Consider the following 17,219-nt stretch of genomic DNA (forward strand, 5'->3'; position numbering starts at 1 on the left):
AAGAATCAGAACTCTTTAAAGCTGGTCTTAAAATTGCTACATGATCCACATGAGCTGTCAAGGTTCCTTCCCTACTCTGAACTCTAGGGTACAGAAGGGGGTCTTTCATGCAGGTTCCCACAAAGCTTATTCTTACCAGCTTAGGTTAAAAACTTCAAGGTACAAACTTTGTCTTGTCCTTGAACCCTATGCTGCCACCACCAAGCATGTTAAACAAGGAACAGGGAAAGAGCCCACTTGGGGGGGATATTTTGCAGGAAGACATCTCAAAGCCCTACACCCTTTTTCCTGGGGAAGGCTTGATAAAAATCCTCACCAATTTGTACAGGTGAACACAGATCCAAACCTTTGAATCTTAAGAACAATGAAAAAGCAATCAGGTTCTTAAAAGAAGACTATTAAAGAAACGGTAAAAGAATCACCTCTGTAAAAATCAGGATGGTAAATACGTTACAGGGTAATCGGATTCAAAACAGAGAATCCCTGTAGGCAAAACCTTAAGTTACAAAAAGACACAAACAGGAATATACATTCCATTCAGCACAGCTATTTTACCAGCCATTAAACAAAAGAAATCTAAACACATTTCTAGCTAGATTACTTACTAACTTTTTACAGGAGTTCTGAGCTGCATTCCTGATCTGTTCCCAGCAAAAGCATAACAGACAAACCCTTTGTTCTGCCCCCGCCCCAGCTTTGAAAGTATCTTGTCTCCTCATTGGTCATTTTGGTCAGGTGCCAGCAAGGTTCTTAGCTTCTTAACCCTTTACAGGTGAAAGGGTTTTGCCTCTTGCCGGAGGGATTTAAAGGTGGTTACCCTTCCCTTTATATTCATGACACAAGCCCAGCAGAATACCAAGAAATTCAAGAACTTCAGCTCATTATCCTGCCCTTGCAGTACTCAAGCAACATCTTGCTATTGTGCTTGAAATTGTGCACCATGCAACAATATTCATATAAGGCATATGAGAAATAAGATTATGCTTTTCTTGCTTGTCAGTCACTTTATTTAAGTGACTAGGGTGTGGTTACATTTCATACACAAGCAAGTGCCACAGTATAGCTCAGCCTCCCACAGACAGTTTTTCCACTCCCCTGCCCAAATTCCGACATATGACTAAAGCCTGCCCAGGAATTCACCACTCATACCTGCTAATATCAGAAGCTTATAAAAGCAAAGAATAAAGACCTCTTAATTAGGGGAGAAGGGGATTATTTTAACTGCAATTTTTAGAAATCTTTTGTTAAAATTCTATATATTACAAGTGACTGAATTTGGTGGTCTTATCTTGTAGATACTTCTGGCACCTATAAACCCAATAGCTAGCACAGACAGGATCACCAAAGTCATCACTGACTTCAGTATAATGAGGACTAAACCTATAGAATCTAGCCTACTGACCTACCCTAGTCACTTACATCAATAATGAAAGAAGACATGCTGCGCTGTCACTACAAAATAGTCTGAAGGTAACATATATAAGGGAAGAAAGTTTCCCAACACCACAACAACAGCTGGAGCAATTCTTTATTAGAAATTGTTACACCGAGCCAATACCCTTATAAACACACCACTATTTCACACAGGTCACCTTTAACAGGAGACTATTTGGTTTTCAGCACAGATACCCTTTTCTTTTACAGCCATTTTAGCGAATAAATAACCGACTGCTGATCTGGTGCACAGCTAGATAAGCTTCCCTATTTGGAAGACACTTACCACAAAGTTTTAGCAATGAGAGCGAAAAACACAACACAGAGAGAAGTAGCCATCTTTTCACCATCATGCTATTCTTCAGACCGCTACAAAGCAAATGAAAGGAAGTTTTGTTTAGGCTCCTGCATAATTTCAGCAGCAGAACAGTCCCATCGAGCACTCTTTTTCCACTGTGCCCTGCATCCCTTCATCTCACCCATCACTTCCCCACACACCATGGCCAGCCCAGCACTGCCCCTTCACCTCCACACCTAGCCCCCACCCATCCCAGGGGCTGGGGCCACCTTGAGCCTGGCTTGCCAAGCTCCCACTCACCACCGAGCGTGGTGCCCACCCTGCATCACCATTTCTGGCCCCCCATCCACCCCAGCGGCCAGGATACCTGAGCCTAGAGCCCTCCCTTCCCCAGCCCCCCTCACCACCCTGCCTTGCCCCACACCCACCCCGGGGACCCCTGAACCTAAAACCCTTCCCCCACCCACCTACCTCACCACCCTGCCTTGCCCCACACCCACCCCAGGGGCCCCTGAACCTAGAGCCCTTCCCCCACCCACCTACCTACCTCACCACCCTGCCTTGCCCCACACCCACCCCAGGGGCCCCTGAACCTAGAGCCCTTCCCCCACCCACCTACCTACCTCCCTCACCACCCTGCCTTGCCCCACACCCACCCCAGGGGCCCCTGAACCTAAAACCCTTCCCCCACCCACCTACCTACCTCACCACCTTGCCTTGCCCCACACCCACCCCAGGGACCCCTGAACCTAAAACCCTTCCCCCACCCACCTACCTACCTCACCACCCTGCCTTGCCCCACACCCACCCCAGGGGCCCCTGAACCTAGAGCCCTTCCCCCACCCACCTACCTACCTCACCACCCTGCCTTGCCCCACACCCACCCCAGGGGCCCCTGAACCTAGAGCCCGCCCCACACCTCCCCCCTCACATCTCCTCACCCAGCCCAGCGCTCTAGGGAGGGCAGGGGGAACAGGCGGGGTGTCTCAGCGCCCCAGCCAGGGGGCGGGGGAGATGGGGGGCGGGGAGGGCTCGCACCCACGCGCCCCCTCAGTCCCACGGCCACGCGGCGCAGTGCATGCTGGGAATTGTGGTCCTCATGGGCCACCCCTCCGGAGGGGATCCCCGCTCCGCTGTACGCCCCGAGGGCAGAACAAACCCCCTGGAGAAAGACCGACCCGCTACCGCCGAGCCGCTCTGTCCGACTAGCGCTCTGCCGGCTCCTTCCTCCCTTGTGAGGCGACCGCCTATATCAGGCCTCCCGCTGGCTCCCTCTAGCGTGCCGTAGAGCCGCAATGGCCGCCCTCGGCCGCCATCTTGGGTGTGGCATCTGGTGCTGGGGGCGCTAGCGATGACCTGGGGTGTCTCGCTCTTGGTTTAATTAAAGTAGTGTTTAAAACTCTTTAGATACGGGTTTTTTTGGGGGTGGGCCCTGGGAAGCGCCAGACGTGGGTCGCGGGCGGGCGTGTTGCCACACTCAAGATGGGAGGCTCCATCCCTCCCCCGGCTCTACTCGGGCAGCGGCTCCCGGCTGCTGCGGCTCCGAGATTCGCAGTTCAAGGGTCAGCGCAGCCCAGGGCTTAGCCCAAGCCTGCCTGGAGCCGGATTTAACCCTCAGGCGGCTGCTGCCCCAGGCCCTCCAGCCCTGGCCTGCCATGGGAGCCCGGAGCCAGCTGGACCTGTGCCCTGGTGCTGCCTGTGCGTAGGGCAGAGACCTGGGCACCCGGCCGGTGGAGAGACGAGTAACCGAGAGCCACCCCAGGGAGCAGGGCTGGAGAGTGGGAGCCAGGCTGCCGGGCTGAGTCCCTGCGCCGGTCCCTTACTGCTGCCTTGTGCTGGGTGTTTACTTGGGCAGCAGGCGGACTGAACGCATCCCCGTGGTGCAGGAAGTGGCCGCTGCCACAGGACAACACAAATGATGGCTGATAACCAGGCTGTGGGGCTGAGTCCATGCGCCACGCCTGGAACTGTGTGTGTGTTGGGCATAGATCTGGGCACCACCTCAGTGAAGGCTGCCTTGGTCGTAGAGACAGCGCAAGGGCAAATTGTGACCCAGAGCTGCTCAAGGGAGACACAGGCCCAGGCTGATAGCCCGGCTGCTGGAGCACAGGTGAGAGAGAGCTCAAGACAGAGGTGTTGTGTTTTACCAACTCAGCTTTGCGCCACCATGTTACGTCAGCTTCAGTGACTTATCAGCGTTGTTTTAATGCCTTGCAGGATGCCGCTTGGCTCTTTAGGAAAAAAGGGAAAGGAGGCATGTGTGTCTGTCTGTATGTCTCAAATCTAATTTAAAAAACTTCTCTTGTGCTGTATGAAAAAGCCAAGCCAAGTAAGAGTAAGACAGTCTGTTTCTAGAAGGGTCAGTTTTTAAAAGAATCAGTGGTTAGGTACCTAAATGGTTAAGTCAAATGAAGACAGAATTAGTGTTGATTAGTGTTTCTGGCTGTCCAGTGTGCAGTGGTTGTGTAGCTGTGTTGGTCCCAGGATATTTGCGAGACAAGGTGGGTGAGGTAATATATTTTATTACGTTGGTCCAATAAAAGATATTACCCCACCCACCTTGTCTCTCTACTATCGGCAATGAATACTTTTTTTTTTTTCCTAATGATTTGTGGAGTTTCAAAACAGACATAGCTCTGAGCACTTTCTGAAATGGCACCATAGTTAGCTGCCATAGTGGTCTTTGCTCTAGCATGATCGAGTGAAACTTACAGCCCAAACCCAAGTTATGTACTTCGCCTGAGAATCTAGAAAACAGCAGAAAGCCCAGATACTTAGATCATGTTTATCAGAACCTTAGAAAAACCTAAAATAGATCTTTCCCTGCACCTTGATCTTGTATGTGATGCTGCTTCACAGGGGACAGAGGCAAACTGCCCTAGCCCATTTTGCACTTTACTTCGGGATACAATCATTAGCTTCATGAAAGCACTGCTTAAGTAGGGCATGGTGTGTTAGAAAGAAGCAACAAGATCCTTTCATCTTAAGGGGCTTCTGGTCCATTGTGTCTATTGATACAACCTGGCAAAAACCAGGGCAGAAAGATAGAAGGTACATCTCTATGCTCTTAATGGACTTGTTATGATCCTAGGCCTTGCCTTTTTTAGTAGTGAAGACAGGCACTACGGTAATACAAATAATAAGTAATTATAATAACAGCAGGTAAACATCTTGTTTGTTTATACAATCAAAGTTATATGTTAATAGAATAATTCATATCTATTTGTGTGTGGGTAATTAAACTTTGTTTCTAATGTATATTATTTAGCCACAAATCAGCTAAATTAGTGTGTGTTGAAATTTTGAACTATGTAGTAGTAACTCAGTAATTCAGCTATAGTAACAGTATATTGTTAAGCTAAATAATAGATGGTGTTCACTTCTAGCTTCTGTTTCACTGCTTAAGTAAATGCAGTACATGAATCTAGTAGATTATGTCTCAACACCCTCATAGCTGATTTTACGGTTGCAGGGAATGGAGCAAGATGTCCAGAAAATAATAAAAGCCTTGAATGAATGTCTTGCGGCTTTTCCCCAGGAGCACCTTCAAAGGGTTAGTCGCATTGGTATTTCAGGACAAATGCATGGGGTTGTGTTTTGGAAAACAAACCAAGGTAATGTCCATCTTTTGACATGTTTGCTATAAATATTGTAGTATAGAAGCTAAATGGCAGAAGCCATGGAAGATGGGTCTATTGATGTTGGAGATCATTTTTAGTTCTGGAATAATTTGCAGAAAACTGCCATAAAACATCTTGATGTTTTATGAAATATAATAGTCAGAAAAAGTCCTGTTAAACATGCATTTCTCCTTAATTGTAGTAGACAGACATTTACAACCACTCATTCCGTTTAACCATGTTCTTTGTTGACATACTAATTAAGGATCTGATCTTGTGAATCCTTATGTGAGCAGTCCCAGTGAATTCAACAGGGCTATTCACGTGAGGAAGGTTTTGCAGGATTGGGATTTGGAAGGGAATTGGGCCTTTACAATTATCTATCAATTGTCCTCTGTTTGTTACCAAATGAAATGTGCTTATGGAACACACAGTACTCTTTTTATCCCATACTAGTTGTTTCCCAGTGAGTTGTCTGAATACCTTTCAGTTAATTCCTCTTCAGTACAGAGGTTACTGAGTCTATCCTGCTGTGGAAAGTTAGCTAGCCTTACACTTTATGGAAATGTACATAGCATTACCCATTCTGCTCTGGAATGTTGTTTTTAAAGATTCCAGTTTGAATGCAAAATACAAGGAGTGAAATTCAATAAATATTTGAATTGATGTCAGATGTTTTTAAAAAGCCCAAAGCATTAAATGAAATAGTTTTCTGATAAGCCACAGGTGACAGACGCACAATACTCTTATTGCTGTTGACTCCATGAGTATCTGGGAAATGGAAATGCAATTCTGCATGTGTAAGTAGTTGTAGGATCAGCATCCAAGTCACAAGCAACCAAGTCGACCTCTGTGACTTATTCACATAGGCCCCAATTCTGCAAATACTCAAGTAAATGTCAGGTTTCAGAGTAGCAGCCGTGTTAGTCTGTATTCGCAAAAAGAAAAGGAATTTGTTAGTCTCTAAGGTGCCACAAGTACTCCTTTTCTTTTTTCAAGTAAATGTGTAGCTGCATGCATTTGTTTACAAGATTTTGGTCTTAGATTGTAAACTCTCTAGGGCAGGGATTATAATATAGATTTTTCCTCAGCTACACTAGTGTAAATCCATTTTGGTCAGTGGCATTACTCTGGCTTTCAGAATCTGATTCCATGTCTTTATTCTCTCTATAACTCAAAATACACACATATAGGCAATAATAAAAAATATTAAATAATAATAGCTAATGTTGAACTCCGTAGTTGAAGCAGAGATTTGCTGTAGACCATAAAACTGATTTTCTGAAAGCACTGGTCATTGTCTGTCAGATATTGGCAGGATCTCAATTGCTTTAAGAGATCCTGAACTATTCACCGCTGTGATTTTATTTTAAATACTAAAACCATCACCAAGGAGTATATCCAAGGACTGATGGATTCATGGGTCTGTTGCCCACTTTCTAGCTGTCCCATGAGTGCTGCATAACAAAACCTCATGACTCCATCAGCCGCATAAATTCTCATGTGGAGGTGTTTAATATTTCATTTCAGAAAGCTGTATGTCACTTTTTGTTTTAAATTGCTGTATTCAACAAAATGAAGGAGAATGTTTGTTTGCTCTCACTACTTTGAGTAGATTAAGTGAAACCGCATACTCAATGTTGCAAATTACATTTTTAATGGCATCATTTAGGGTTAGCTTTGTGGTTAATAATAGTTCTTAGAATCAATTTGAAAACTAGAAAATAGATGAAGTGGAAATACAGTTGAAATAGACTTAAAGGAATGGGTATCAAAGAAAAGGAAATAAGACAGACATGGACTTTGGACGCGTCACATAATACTGTAACTTTTACATTTTGTTTAAAGTTGCTCTGTGTGAGAGTGAAGTTCAGGAGCTGTATCAAAGTTTCAGTTCAGACTAGTGGAGGCACTGGTCGTCATAGAATGATGCCTTCTGCCATGTTTGGTATAAGCTCCCTCTCTGCCAGTACGGCTTAACTTCTATGGGTGAGAGCCTCACTCCCACTGTGGCTCCTTTATGCTGTGTAAAGGGTCCATAAAAGCCCTCTGGCCAGGGGATAACTTCCCCAGCACAGGAACTGTGCAAGACACCTGTAAGCTGCCTTCCTAGGACTCCTTCACGACGCCCAGTATAGGGAACACACTGGAGTGGGGTTGAGGGCACAGAAGTGGAGCATCAGCATGCAGAACTGTGGAGATTCTGGGCAGCCCTGGGTGGCTGGCATAATTTAGACTGGCCCCTCCAGGTGGCCTAGGATTGTGAGGCACTTAGAGGCACAGCACAGAATCCTACCTTTTGTATTTAAAAGGAACAAGATAGGAATTACCCTGGCAATGAAGCTAAAAAAGAATATTGAATCAATATAAATCCTAATGAAGGCAGTCCACCTTCTCTATGAGGCTGTGTTACAGAGCTAGGATGTTCTATGAGCCTGTGTTACAAAGCTAGGATGGCATGTACTCTTTACTGCTTGGTGGTTACATGTCTCTGTTGATAAACCCAGATGTAAGTGATACATAAGTTATATATCACTTACATATATAACTTTTATATATATTACATAAGTGATGTGCCAGCAGTGCCCCTCTGTCATGTACATTGGCCAAACCGGACGGTCCCTACGTAAAAGAATAAATGGACACAAATCGGACATCAGGAAGGGTAACATACAAAAGTCAGTAGGAGAACACTTCAATCTTCCTGGACATTCTATAACAGATTTAAAAGTAGCTATATGTGAACAAAAAAACTTCAGAAACAGACTTAAAAGAACTAAAATTCATTTGCAAATTTAACACCATTAATTTGGGCTTGAATAGGGACTGGGAGTGGCTGGCTCATTACAAAAGCAGCTTTGCCTCTCCTGGAATTGACACCTCCTCCTCTATTATTGGGAGTTGACTACATCCACCCTGATCAAATTGGCCCTGTCAACACTGGTTCTCCACTTGTGAGATAACTCCCTTCTCTTCATGTTTCATTCTATAATGCCTGCATCTGTAATTTTCACTCCATGCATCTGAAGAAGTGGTTTTTTACTCACGAAAGCTTATGGCCAAATAAATCTGTTAGTCTTTAAAGTGCCACCAGACTCCTTGTTGTTTTTGTGGATACAGACTGACACGGCTACCCCCCGATACCAGATGTAAGTGGTACTTTGTATTAAAAAATAGACATATTCATGAGCTATCTGTTGTATGAAATTGAGCCCAACGTTAGAGCGAGTGTAGATATTTCAAGGCTAGAAAATGACACATCCAAGTCATACTCTTAAAATTTGGGCTCAAGTGATTGATGGATTCCAGGGCAGAAGGGATTATTGTGATCATCTAGTCTGACCTTCTGCGTAACACAGGCCATACAACTTTCGCAAAATAATTCCTAGAGCATATCTTTTCGAAAAACTTCCAATCTTGATAAAATTGTCCATGATGGAGACTCCACCATGACACTTATTAAGTTGTTCTAATGGTTAATTACTTTCACTGTTTAAAAAAAAATATTTACACCTTATTTCCAGTCCAAATTTGTCTAGCTGCAACTTCCACTCATTGGATTGTCACGTTATTTCTTTCTCTGCTAGATTGAAGAGTCCATTATCAAATATTTGTTCCCCATACCTATAGACTGTCATCAAATCCCCCCTGAAGTCTCTCGTTAAGCTATGTAGATTGAGCTCCTTGAGTCTGTCACTACGAGAGATTTTTTTTTTTTAGTCCTTTAATTGTTTTTGTGGCTCTTCTCTGAACCCTCTCCAATTTATCAACATCCTTCTTAACCTGTGGACACTAGAACTGGACACAATATTCCAGCAGCAGTCGCACCAGATCCAATTGCAGAGGTAAAATAACCTCTCTGCTCCTACTCAAGATTCCCCTCTTTATGCATTCAAGGATTGCATTCGCCCTTTTGGCCACCACGTTTAACTGGGAGCTCAGATCCATTACTTCCCCGGATAGAGCCCCCCCGTCCCCCCGTAAGCACGGCCTGCGTTCTTTGTTCCTAGGTGTCCTACGTTTACATTTAGCTGCATTAAAACATGTAGCGTTTGCATGCAGTTCTAAAAGTTCAGTGCGGTTCTAGCAGCCTTTTGCTCCACTTCTCAGGGCACTTCTTAGCTGCATGTTTTTGGTGGGTCATGCTCAGTTTCAGATGTCACATTCTGTCTTATCTCCATCTGTGCCTGTTTGGATGGATATTATGGGTGCTAGGAGGACAGAGATAAAGCCTCTGGACAGAATGGTTTTTTTCTTCATCTCAGGGTAACAGTCTTTGAGGCAGATTATTCAGGGCTAGAAAATATGATTGGTTAGTTTGAGTAGAGTCAGTACTGCTGTATTTTTTTTTTTTTTTGAAGTGTTAAATGTGTTTCTTTGTGGAATATTTTGAGTCACAGGAGTTGAAAGGTACCAGACAAACTGCGGTTAATTATGCTGTGCTTCTCAAATACTGCCGATTTCAGGTTGCAAATGGGCCGAGAGTGGAACTGGTCACACCTTTCAGCCTGGAGAAGTCAGTCATCTGATTACGTGGCAAGATGGCCGCTGCAGCAGCAGTTTCCTCTCTTCTCTTCCTCAACCACAGTCACATCTAAGCGTGGCTACAGGATTTGGATGTGCCACAATCTACTGGTATTTGAAGAACAGGTAGAAGCACTGTAACTTCAGCTGTATTCATTAGATTTTCTCTATCATGCCGTTTCCTTAGCAGTTTCTTGGCTGGAATTCAAGCCAGTCAGTGTTCTTGTAGAAGGCTAATACCAGTTCAGGGTCTGCAGCTGTATATTTCTTCCTATCTGTCATAATGCACCAGCAGGAGGAGACCTGTGAGATGAAGCAAAACTTCCCTTTAATCATAATATTAATTAAATGGCTGAAGATCATTTCAAATGGAAGTATTAAACATTAACCATATACAACTGAGTTTGATATTCTCTCATCCTTCTACTTAAAAATACCACAGAACACTTAACAAGAAAAGAAACAGCTCTGGTTATACATGAACGGAAACATCATCAGTTAATATAATTTGAACCCTATAGCTGTGCTTTAAGCATAGTTCCTATATATACTTATGAAAATCTAAAATCTGTTGGAGTTGTTTTGGGCCAATTCCCGCAACATGCTAAGAAAATTGGGCCCTACATTAGCTGCTGTTCCCTTCCCTTTTAGGCATTAAGCTGTCCTAGCAAGCCTCTGATGAGGTTTTATACATAATCTGCTGGGTTGTCACATGCTTTGCATGGGACAGTTTTTCACTTACAACTTGCCTTTAGCCATAGCAGGGTGTGGAATCCACAAAACCTTTGCGTAGATTCTGAAACCACTTCAGCTTCAATAAGCTATTACATCTCCCAAACTGTCACCATCTTCCACATCAAGTAGGAGTTCCGTTTTGCTCAAAGGAATAAAAGACTCTCTTGATCTTGCATTCCTCCTGAAGTTTGTTTAGATGGTATCTGGAACACAGTTGATCTCTCCACACTCGTTTTTATACTGTTATTTTCATCCTTGGTACTTTTGCTTTAATGCATATATTGAGCACCCTAATTCAACTAGATGGAATTAAGATTTTTTCAGATGCTCCAAAGCTGAGAGCAGGACATCTCTGTGCAAGTCTGCTGCTGTTTCTCTCTTTATAACAGGCTTTGCAGCTGTGCACTTTGCCACAAAGAACTTGTGTGTTCAAACTGTTTCCCCCATCTCCCTGTAGGAGTGAGTATTATGCATGGTAACACACCATAAATCCAATTCTATGGAAAAACTAGGACTTGATCACTGAGGCAGTCTTTATAGTTGGTTCCATGCAATTTTAATTGTGAGATTCTGTGTGTTTCTAAAGTTCTCTGGAGTGATAGAAGCAATCTTGTTTTTTATAAAGGATGCAGTTACTGATGGGACAGAGTTAATGTAATATTTTACTAATATTAAGGAGCCTTAGGAATTATTTCTCATTGTCTTTACTTAATACTGCTCTGCATCATTTGACTTTCATGACAAAGATAAGAAAAGAGATAATACCTACCTTATTTATTTCCTTTTATATACAGCTAGGAATTCAGCAATACTCATCTGCAACAGTGTAATTAAGTTTTATTGCAAAGTAACAATTCACTGAAGAACATTAGACACACTGTTCAATTTTTTCTATTTTTCTTCAATAAGCAGCTTTTTTGTTTTCCCTCAGACACTCACTGTTAAATCATTTTTACAGTAAACCTCAAGTACCCTATTCAGAATATTTGGAAAAGATCTAATTGTATTATTGGCCTCAAAACCAGGTGCCAATGGAGTAACTGCAGTGTTGGAGGTAGATGCTAGAGATGGTTGAAATTTTTTGCTTGAAAGGTTTTTTTATCAACAAAGAATGCTTTCTTTACTTTTTTTTTTTAATTGAAACAAATTTTTGCAGGGAAATGTCTGATTTCTATGAAATTTTTGAGTTGCCAAAAATGATTTTTTTCCTTAATTCGGATTTTTGGTTTTTCTATAAAATCCAAAAAGTTTTGAAGAAAGTTTTTGACAAAAACAATTATTGTAGTATAACGTGTTTTTGTGGGGAGGAAAGAATGTTTCCTAACCAGTGCTAGTGGACACTTGTTTTCTAAGGATTTCTCTCATTCAGTTAATTGACATGTTTCCAGAAGGTTTCTTTTGTCATGTGTTTCCAGTTTTGTCCTGAATATCAACTACAAATGGAAATGGTTGGCAAGTGGACGTTTAACAAAGCAGCTGTTGTTTTGTTGTTAAATAGCCCAGGTTTTCTGAAGCCTTTTGATGCAGCTGGTACCATCCACGACTACGTGGTTGCCATGTTGTGTGACCTGGAAAGGCCATTGATGTCCGTCCAGAATGCTGCCAGCTGGGGATATTTTAATTCCAGAAGTAAAAGCTGGAATACTGAGATGTAAGTGACAGTCATCCAATGGATTTTATTTATTGTCTGTCCCAGATGGGGTGAATACTCCTGTAGACCATAAGTATGATTATAGCCCAGGAAGGGGTGATTGAAAGCTGCTATCTCTGATGGTTGTTTGACCCTTTGCTGAATGAGTCTGTGTGACTCAGTGCAGTTTGTGGTGGGCAAGTATATCATATAAAACCTCATCACTGTTGGCAGTCATTGGCATTGTCATTTTTAGAAACCCTCAGAGAAGGCATTATTGGCTGGCTCAGCAAAGAGGCCATGGATACTGAATTATTTGCTTCCTTCCTGCTGGGGTTCTCTCTAGGGCACGGATGAGGTACAGCAGTGAGACAGAGTGGGTCAACTGTCCATGCTCTATCTACATGCTGGTTAAAGAGAATTTCACTCTTTAGTGCCTTCAGCTGAGCTCTTTCATAAGCATTAAAATTTCCTCACAGTGTCATTTAAAAGGTGTCCGGCTACCGGGCATCTGATGAGACATCAGTTTTATTCTTTTTTTAAAAACGACTTGCTCTTTCAGGGGGTGGAGTCCAGGGCCCTATACATTTCAGGGATCGGTTTGGGCCACGACTCCAGGGTGAAAAGATCTTCTAACAGTGAAGGTAAAATATTTTCTAGCCCATTGAAAGGGTAACAGGACCTTGGATTTGGCTCACTGAGCTTTTTCTGACTTGAAGTAGTAGTTGTTGTGAGGTAGCCCATACTCACGTTGAAGTTTGGTTAAGAAGCTTGTTGTAATTAAGATGTTCTGGTTTGTTTTTGACATGCTAATCCTCTGCATGAGAGTGTCCTGGGAGTCAGTGTTCTTTGGCACTTGAAAATTGGTTATATTTCTGTTCTTTTGATTGTCCCTTACCATGCTGCTTGGCTATGTGACTTTGGTGGGTTGAACATGTGATCCCTGCTAGATCAAATCAAGTATAAATGTAGGTGGATTTATTTACTCTTCTGGGCTATTTTGTACAAGGTTGTTCTAGTTCCATTGGCTGTGTTGGCTAAAAACTAAAAGTCTGAACTTGTCCAAGGCAGAGCTAATTGGGTGGGCAAAAGAATCTGTAAACCCAGCAGCCACAAGCACATGGTCAGGCTAGCCTGTGACCTCAGGGATGTTCACATCGCCAGGTTGCATGCTGTCGTATTGACTAATCCATCTGTGTGTGTGTGTGTGTATATATATATATTTTTCTTTTGGTTGCAGTTTGAGAGAATCTGGCTTTCCCCTTGACTTGCTTCCTGAAGTGGGTGACCCTGGTGGCATTGCTGGGAGGATGCCCCATGACTGGCATGGAATACCAAAGGGAGCGGAAGTGGGAATTGCTCTGGGAGATTTCCAGTGCTCTGTTTATTCTTGTATGACTGAGAGGACTGATGCAGGTATTCTTATACAGCTGGGACACAACAACTACAGTAGAACCTCAGAGTTACGAACACTTCAGGAATGGAGGTTGTTTGTAACTGAACAAAACATGGTTGTTCTTTCAAAAGTTTACAACTGAACATCGACTTAATACAACTTTGAAACTTTACTCTGCAGAAGAAAAATGATGCTTTTAACCATCTTAATTTGTCGCACAGAAACAGTTTCCTTGCCTTGTCAAATCTTTTTTTTAAACTTTTGCCTTTATTTTTTTGAGTGGTTCAGGTTTAGCGCAGTATTGTACTTGCTTTTTTTTTTTTTTTTTGTCTCTGCTGCTGTCTGATTGTGTACTTCTGGTTCCAAATGAAGCATGTGGTTGACTGGTCAGTTTGTAACTCTGCTGTTTGTAACTCTGAGGTTCTACTGTCAGACCTTTCAATAGGTCTGAGTACCAGTTTCTAGTCTGTGAAAGGACTAATAAAATTTTTCCATTAATACCATAGCACTCTTTTTTGCCTGACTGTTGTTCCTAGCTCGGTGTTTATATTGTGCTCAACACCACGGTATGTGGATAACTTATTTTCCTCTTTCAGGGTAGCTTGCTAAAAGATGAAATCTTTTCTTTCTTGTGTTGCAGTTCTCAATATCAGCACCTCTGCTCAGCTGACAGTCCCCATGCCCTTGGGATTCCAGCCCCCAGAGACACCAGATTCCTTGTCAGCTGTTGCCTATTTTCCTTATTTTGATGGTAACTATCTGGCAGTGGCAGCATCACTCAACGGAGGAAATGTGCTGGCAACATTTGTGGATATGTTGGCCTGCTGGATGGCGGAGTTGGGTAAAGTATTTTGGGGATAGACACAGCTTAATATGGGAGTAGATCAGCAAGATATGAGGGACTGAGTCAAAGCAGCAAGTCTTGTACTGCAGTGGTTTTCAACCTGTGCTCTACACCTCCATTCAAAATTTTTTAGGGGTCTGCAAATGAAATAAGGTTGAAAACCACTGTTGTACAGTATGTGTCATCTGAGCAGAAATCATGACGCATGCGATTTGTTCCCACTGTAGTGCTAGAATTTCCTACAACAATTAGGGGACATGCTGAGAACAACACTAACTGGAACCTGCATTTGGATTATGTCTGGGTTTTATTTTTGTTTCAAGCACTTAAGTGAGTGAGAATATCTTTGTGGGTTCCATTTCAGAAGGAAAAATTTTCAAAGGAAAAATTATAGGTCAATAAATCAGAAGTCAGTCACTAATTTCCATGTTCATAGAGTCTTAAAGAGTGACTTGATTATGTTAATTGCCTGGAGTTGCAATTTTCGCAGAACTTTAAATGCCTAATGGACTTTAAAGAGCCAGGTTTAGTGCAGTATCATATAAGACAATCATGTCATTTCCCCAAAGTGCTTTAAAATGTGTTGTCACAACTTCTTTGATATCCTTCCCTTGAGTTGTCTCAGTGCAACAGTAAATTCTAAAACCCTTCCAACCAATGCTTGAGTGACCTTTGCACTGTCAGTATAGGAGGTGGAGTCTGTGCTGATTGCCCCTATTAAGAAAAGGTCACTAGTTGGTTAGTTTCCAAACATGCAAAATTATCTTTACTGTTGCTTTTTCATTTAAATTGAGCCAATAGCTAATGTTTCAGAGAAAACTGTTCCATTATCAGAACTGCAGTGTTTATAATCAGAAAAGACTTCTTGGATCAAAATACTCTGGATGAGGAGAGTCATATTCCTGCAAAAGTGATCTCCTTAGGGACAGGAGAAGCCAAATACATAGTGTTCTGTTGAGCCAACATACACCACTGAAACAGCACCCAGCATGATTAGCATACTTTAAGCCTCCAGCATTCATCTCTGACAGGTGAAAGGGACACCAGGCTGACAAAATTAGTAACACCATTTCCTTTTGGCAGGGTATGACGTTCTAGAGTCCCGTGTCTATACACAAATGATCAACGCAGCCTTGGCCCAAAATGCTACCAGACTCTCAATCTGCCCAACTGTATTTGGAGAAAGGCACATGCCTGAGCAACTGGCGTCTGTGACTAGTATCGCTGCTTCTGAGCTCTCTCTGGGTCACGTCACCAGAGCTTTGTGCCATGGGATCATTCAGAATCTGCATTCCATGTTGCCATTTCAACACCTGAAAGAGGCAGGAGTGAAGAGAATTCTGGGAAGTGGAAGTGCCCTTTCCAGGAATGATGTGCTGAAGCAAGAAGTGGAGAAAACTTTTCCACTTCCTGTGATCTATGGAAAGGATGTGGATGCAGCTGTAGGCGCTGCTATGGTGATGCTGCACAGAAGATAAATCCATAGTTCAGGATTGTCTGATACAAAGTTGTTTTTTTTTCTGGACATATCAACACTTTCTTTCTATTTCCTCATCATTCCTGACGTTGCTTTTAATCTACCATTCCACTCAGTATGGAGAAGAACAGCTTCCATTAATGTCCCTCTCTGGTTCCATATGTACTCAGGGCCCTGCATGCTCTTATGTTGTCATTCCTAATTGTGCAACAATTTACCATATGAAATTTGGCTGTGTGAAGGGAAAAGCTCCATTACGTTTGGGCTGAAGATAATACTTCATCACAGGCTTATTTTCCTGTTAGGAAAGAAGCCTGTGATGGCTAAGAAGAGCCAGTGTCTGTTGGTAATGGCATCTGTAGCCTTTGTTAGAGATGTTTTGTGGTTAAACTATCTCTTTCCATATATATGTGTATACAACACAATGGAGCCTAAAGGTGCTACTGTAATACAAATAAAATAATAATTTACCATATCTTATGCATTGAAGAGTCTCTCTCTGAAGGGCTGAGCACCTTTTTGGCTCTTAAGTAACAATAAAATGTTAAGAAAAACATATAGGAGGGAAGGTGGTAGGATCAGTGAAGTATATTGCTGCTGATCCAAGTTAGATTCATGACTAGCTCATAAATGACTTCAGTGCTCACGCTTCAGAGTGCCAATTGGTTACCAGCTGCGGGGTCAGGAAGGTATTTCTCTTGTTTATTTACACTCGTGTGTGTGGATTGGAGCTTCCTCTGAAGCATCCCGCATTGGCGGGATATTTGAATAGATGGTTCATTGGGCTTTTCTTTTGTTCTAGAAAGGTTATAGTAACCCTCCTGATAGATCCGTTCCCCTCTCTTCTTACCGCAATGTGACTTGAAGTACAATCAGTTGTTGCCAGTGAGAGGTGAAATGTGCTCACGTGTGTCAGCCCAAGAACGTCCTTTCAGGTTTCCTTGATATGTTCTATTTTAAGGAGTTTATAACTCTCTGCTTTTTATATATTGGAAGGAACTGAGCCTTGGCATAGCAATTTGCAGGCTGGATTAAAATCTTTTTTCAGTTTTGAGCATTGTTCATGTGAGCTTGCCATAAGTCTCTGGGTTTCTATCCCATGTGCCATGGTCCTAAAGCACCTCGCTGATCATTCTACCCACTCCTTTATTTTAAAGTAAAAGCATTTGTATTTTATTTTATCATCCAGGAGAAGTACTAGAGAGAGAGGGAAGTAAATAAAGCGGTTTCATATTATCTGTGTACAATTTTATTAACTAGA

General features: G+C 42.7%; 2 protein-coding genes across 5 annotated transcripts in view; one reads left to right on the top strand and one right to left on the bottom strand.

Moving 5' to 3' along the window:
• CTNS (cystinosin, lysosomal cystine transporter) overlaps positions 1 to 3,061 on the bottom strand; it is a 14,349-nt gene extending 11,288 nt beyond the window's left edge. Inside the window, exons 1-2 of one of the 3 annotated variants that reach the window (XM_084650767.1) lie at positions 2,911 to 3,061; positions 1,721 to 1,803 (exon numbers count right to left, since the gene is read on the bottom strand). In XM_084650767.1, the coding sequence (XP_084506893.1) occupies positions 1,721 to 1,787 (67 nt within the window). In that variant the 5' untranslated portion in view covers positions 1,788 to 1,803; positions 2,911 to 3,061. The other 2 variants (XM_084650768.1, XM_084650769.1) reach the window with 2 other exon arrangements.
• A 149-nt stretch (positions 3,062 to 3,210) lies between these two features.
• On the top strand, positions 3,211 to 17,194 carry SHPK (sedoheptulokinase). Of its 2 annotated transcripts, none has more exons than XM_084650765.1 (7): positions 3,211 to 3,842; positions 5,205 to 5,346; positions 9,819 to 10,002; positions 12,110 to 12,262; positions 13,482 to 13,657; positions 14,278 to 14,388; positions 15,565 to 17,194. In XM_084650765.1, exons 1-7 carry the CDS (start codon positions 3,648 to 3,650, stop codon positions 15,957 to 15,959), a joined length of 1,356 nt encoding a protein of 451 aa, XP_084506891.1. In that variant the 5' UTR covers positions 3,211 to 3,647; the 3' UTR covers positions 15,960 to 17,194. The 2 variants fall into 2 exon arrangements, with proteins under 2 accessions (XP_084506891.1, XP_084506890.1); XM_084650764.1 differs by having other exon boundaries at positions 3,214 to 3,842; positions 14,278 to 14,478.
• The last annotated feature ends 25 nt before the right edge of the window (positions 17,195 to 17,219 follow it).

Source organism: Lepidochelys olivacea, assembly GCF_965140295.1.
Source record: "Lepidochelys olivacea isolate rLepOli2 genome assembly, chromosome: 17".
Classification (NCBI taxonomy): domain Eukaryota; kingdom Metazoa; phylum Chordata; order Testudines; family Cheloniidae; genus Lepidochelys; species Lepidochelys olivacea.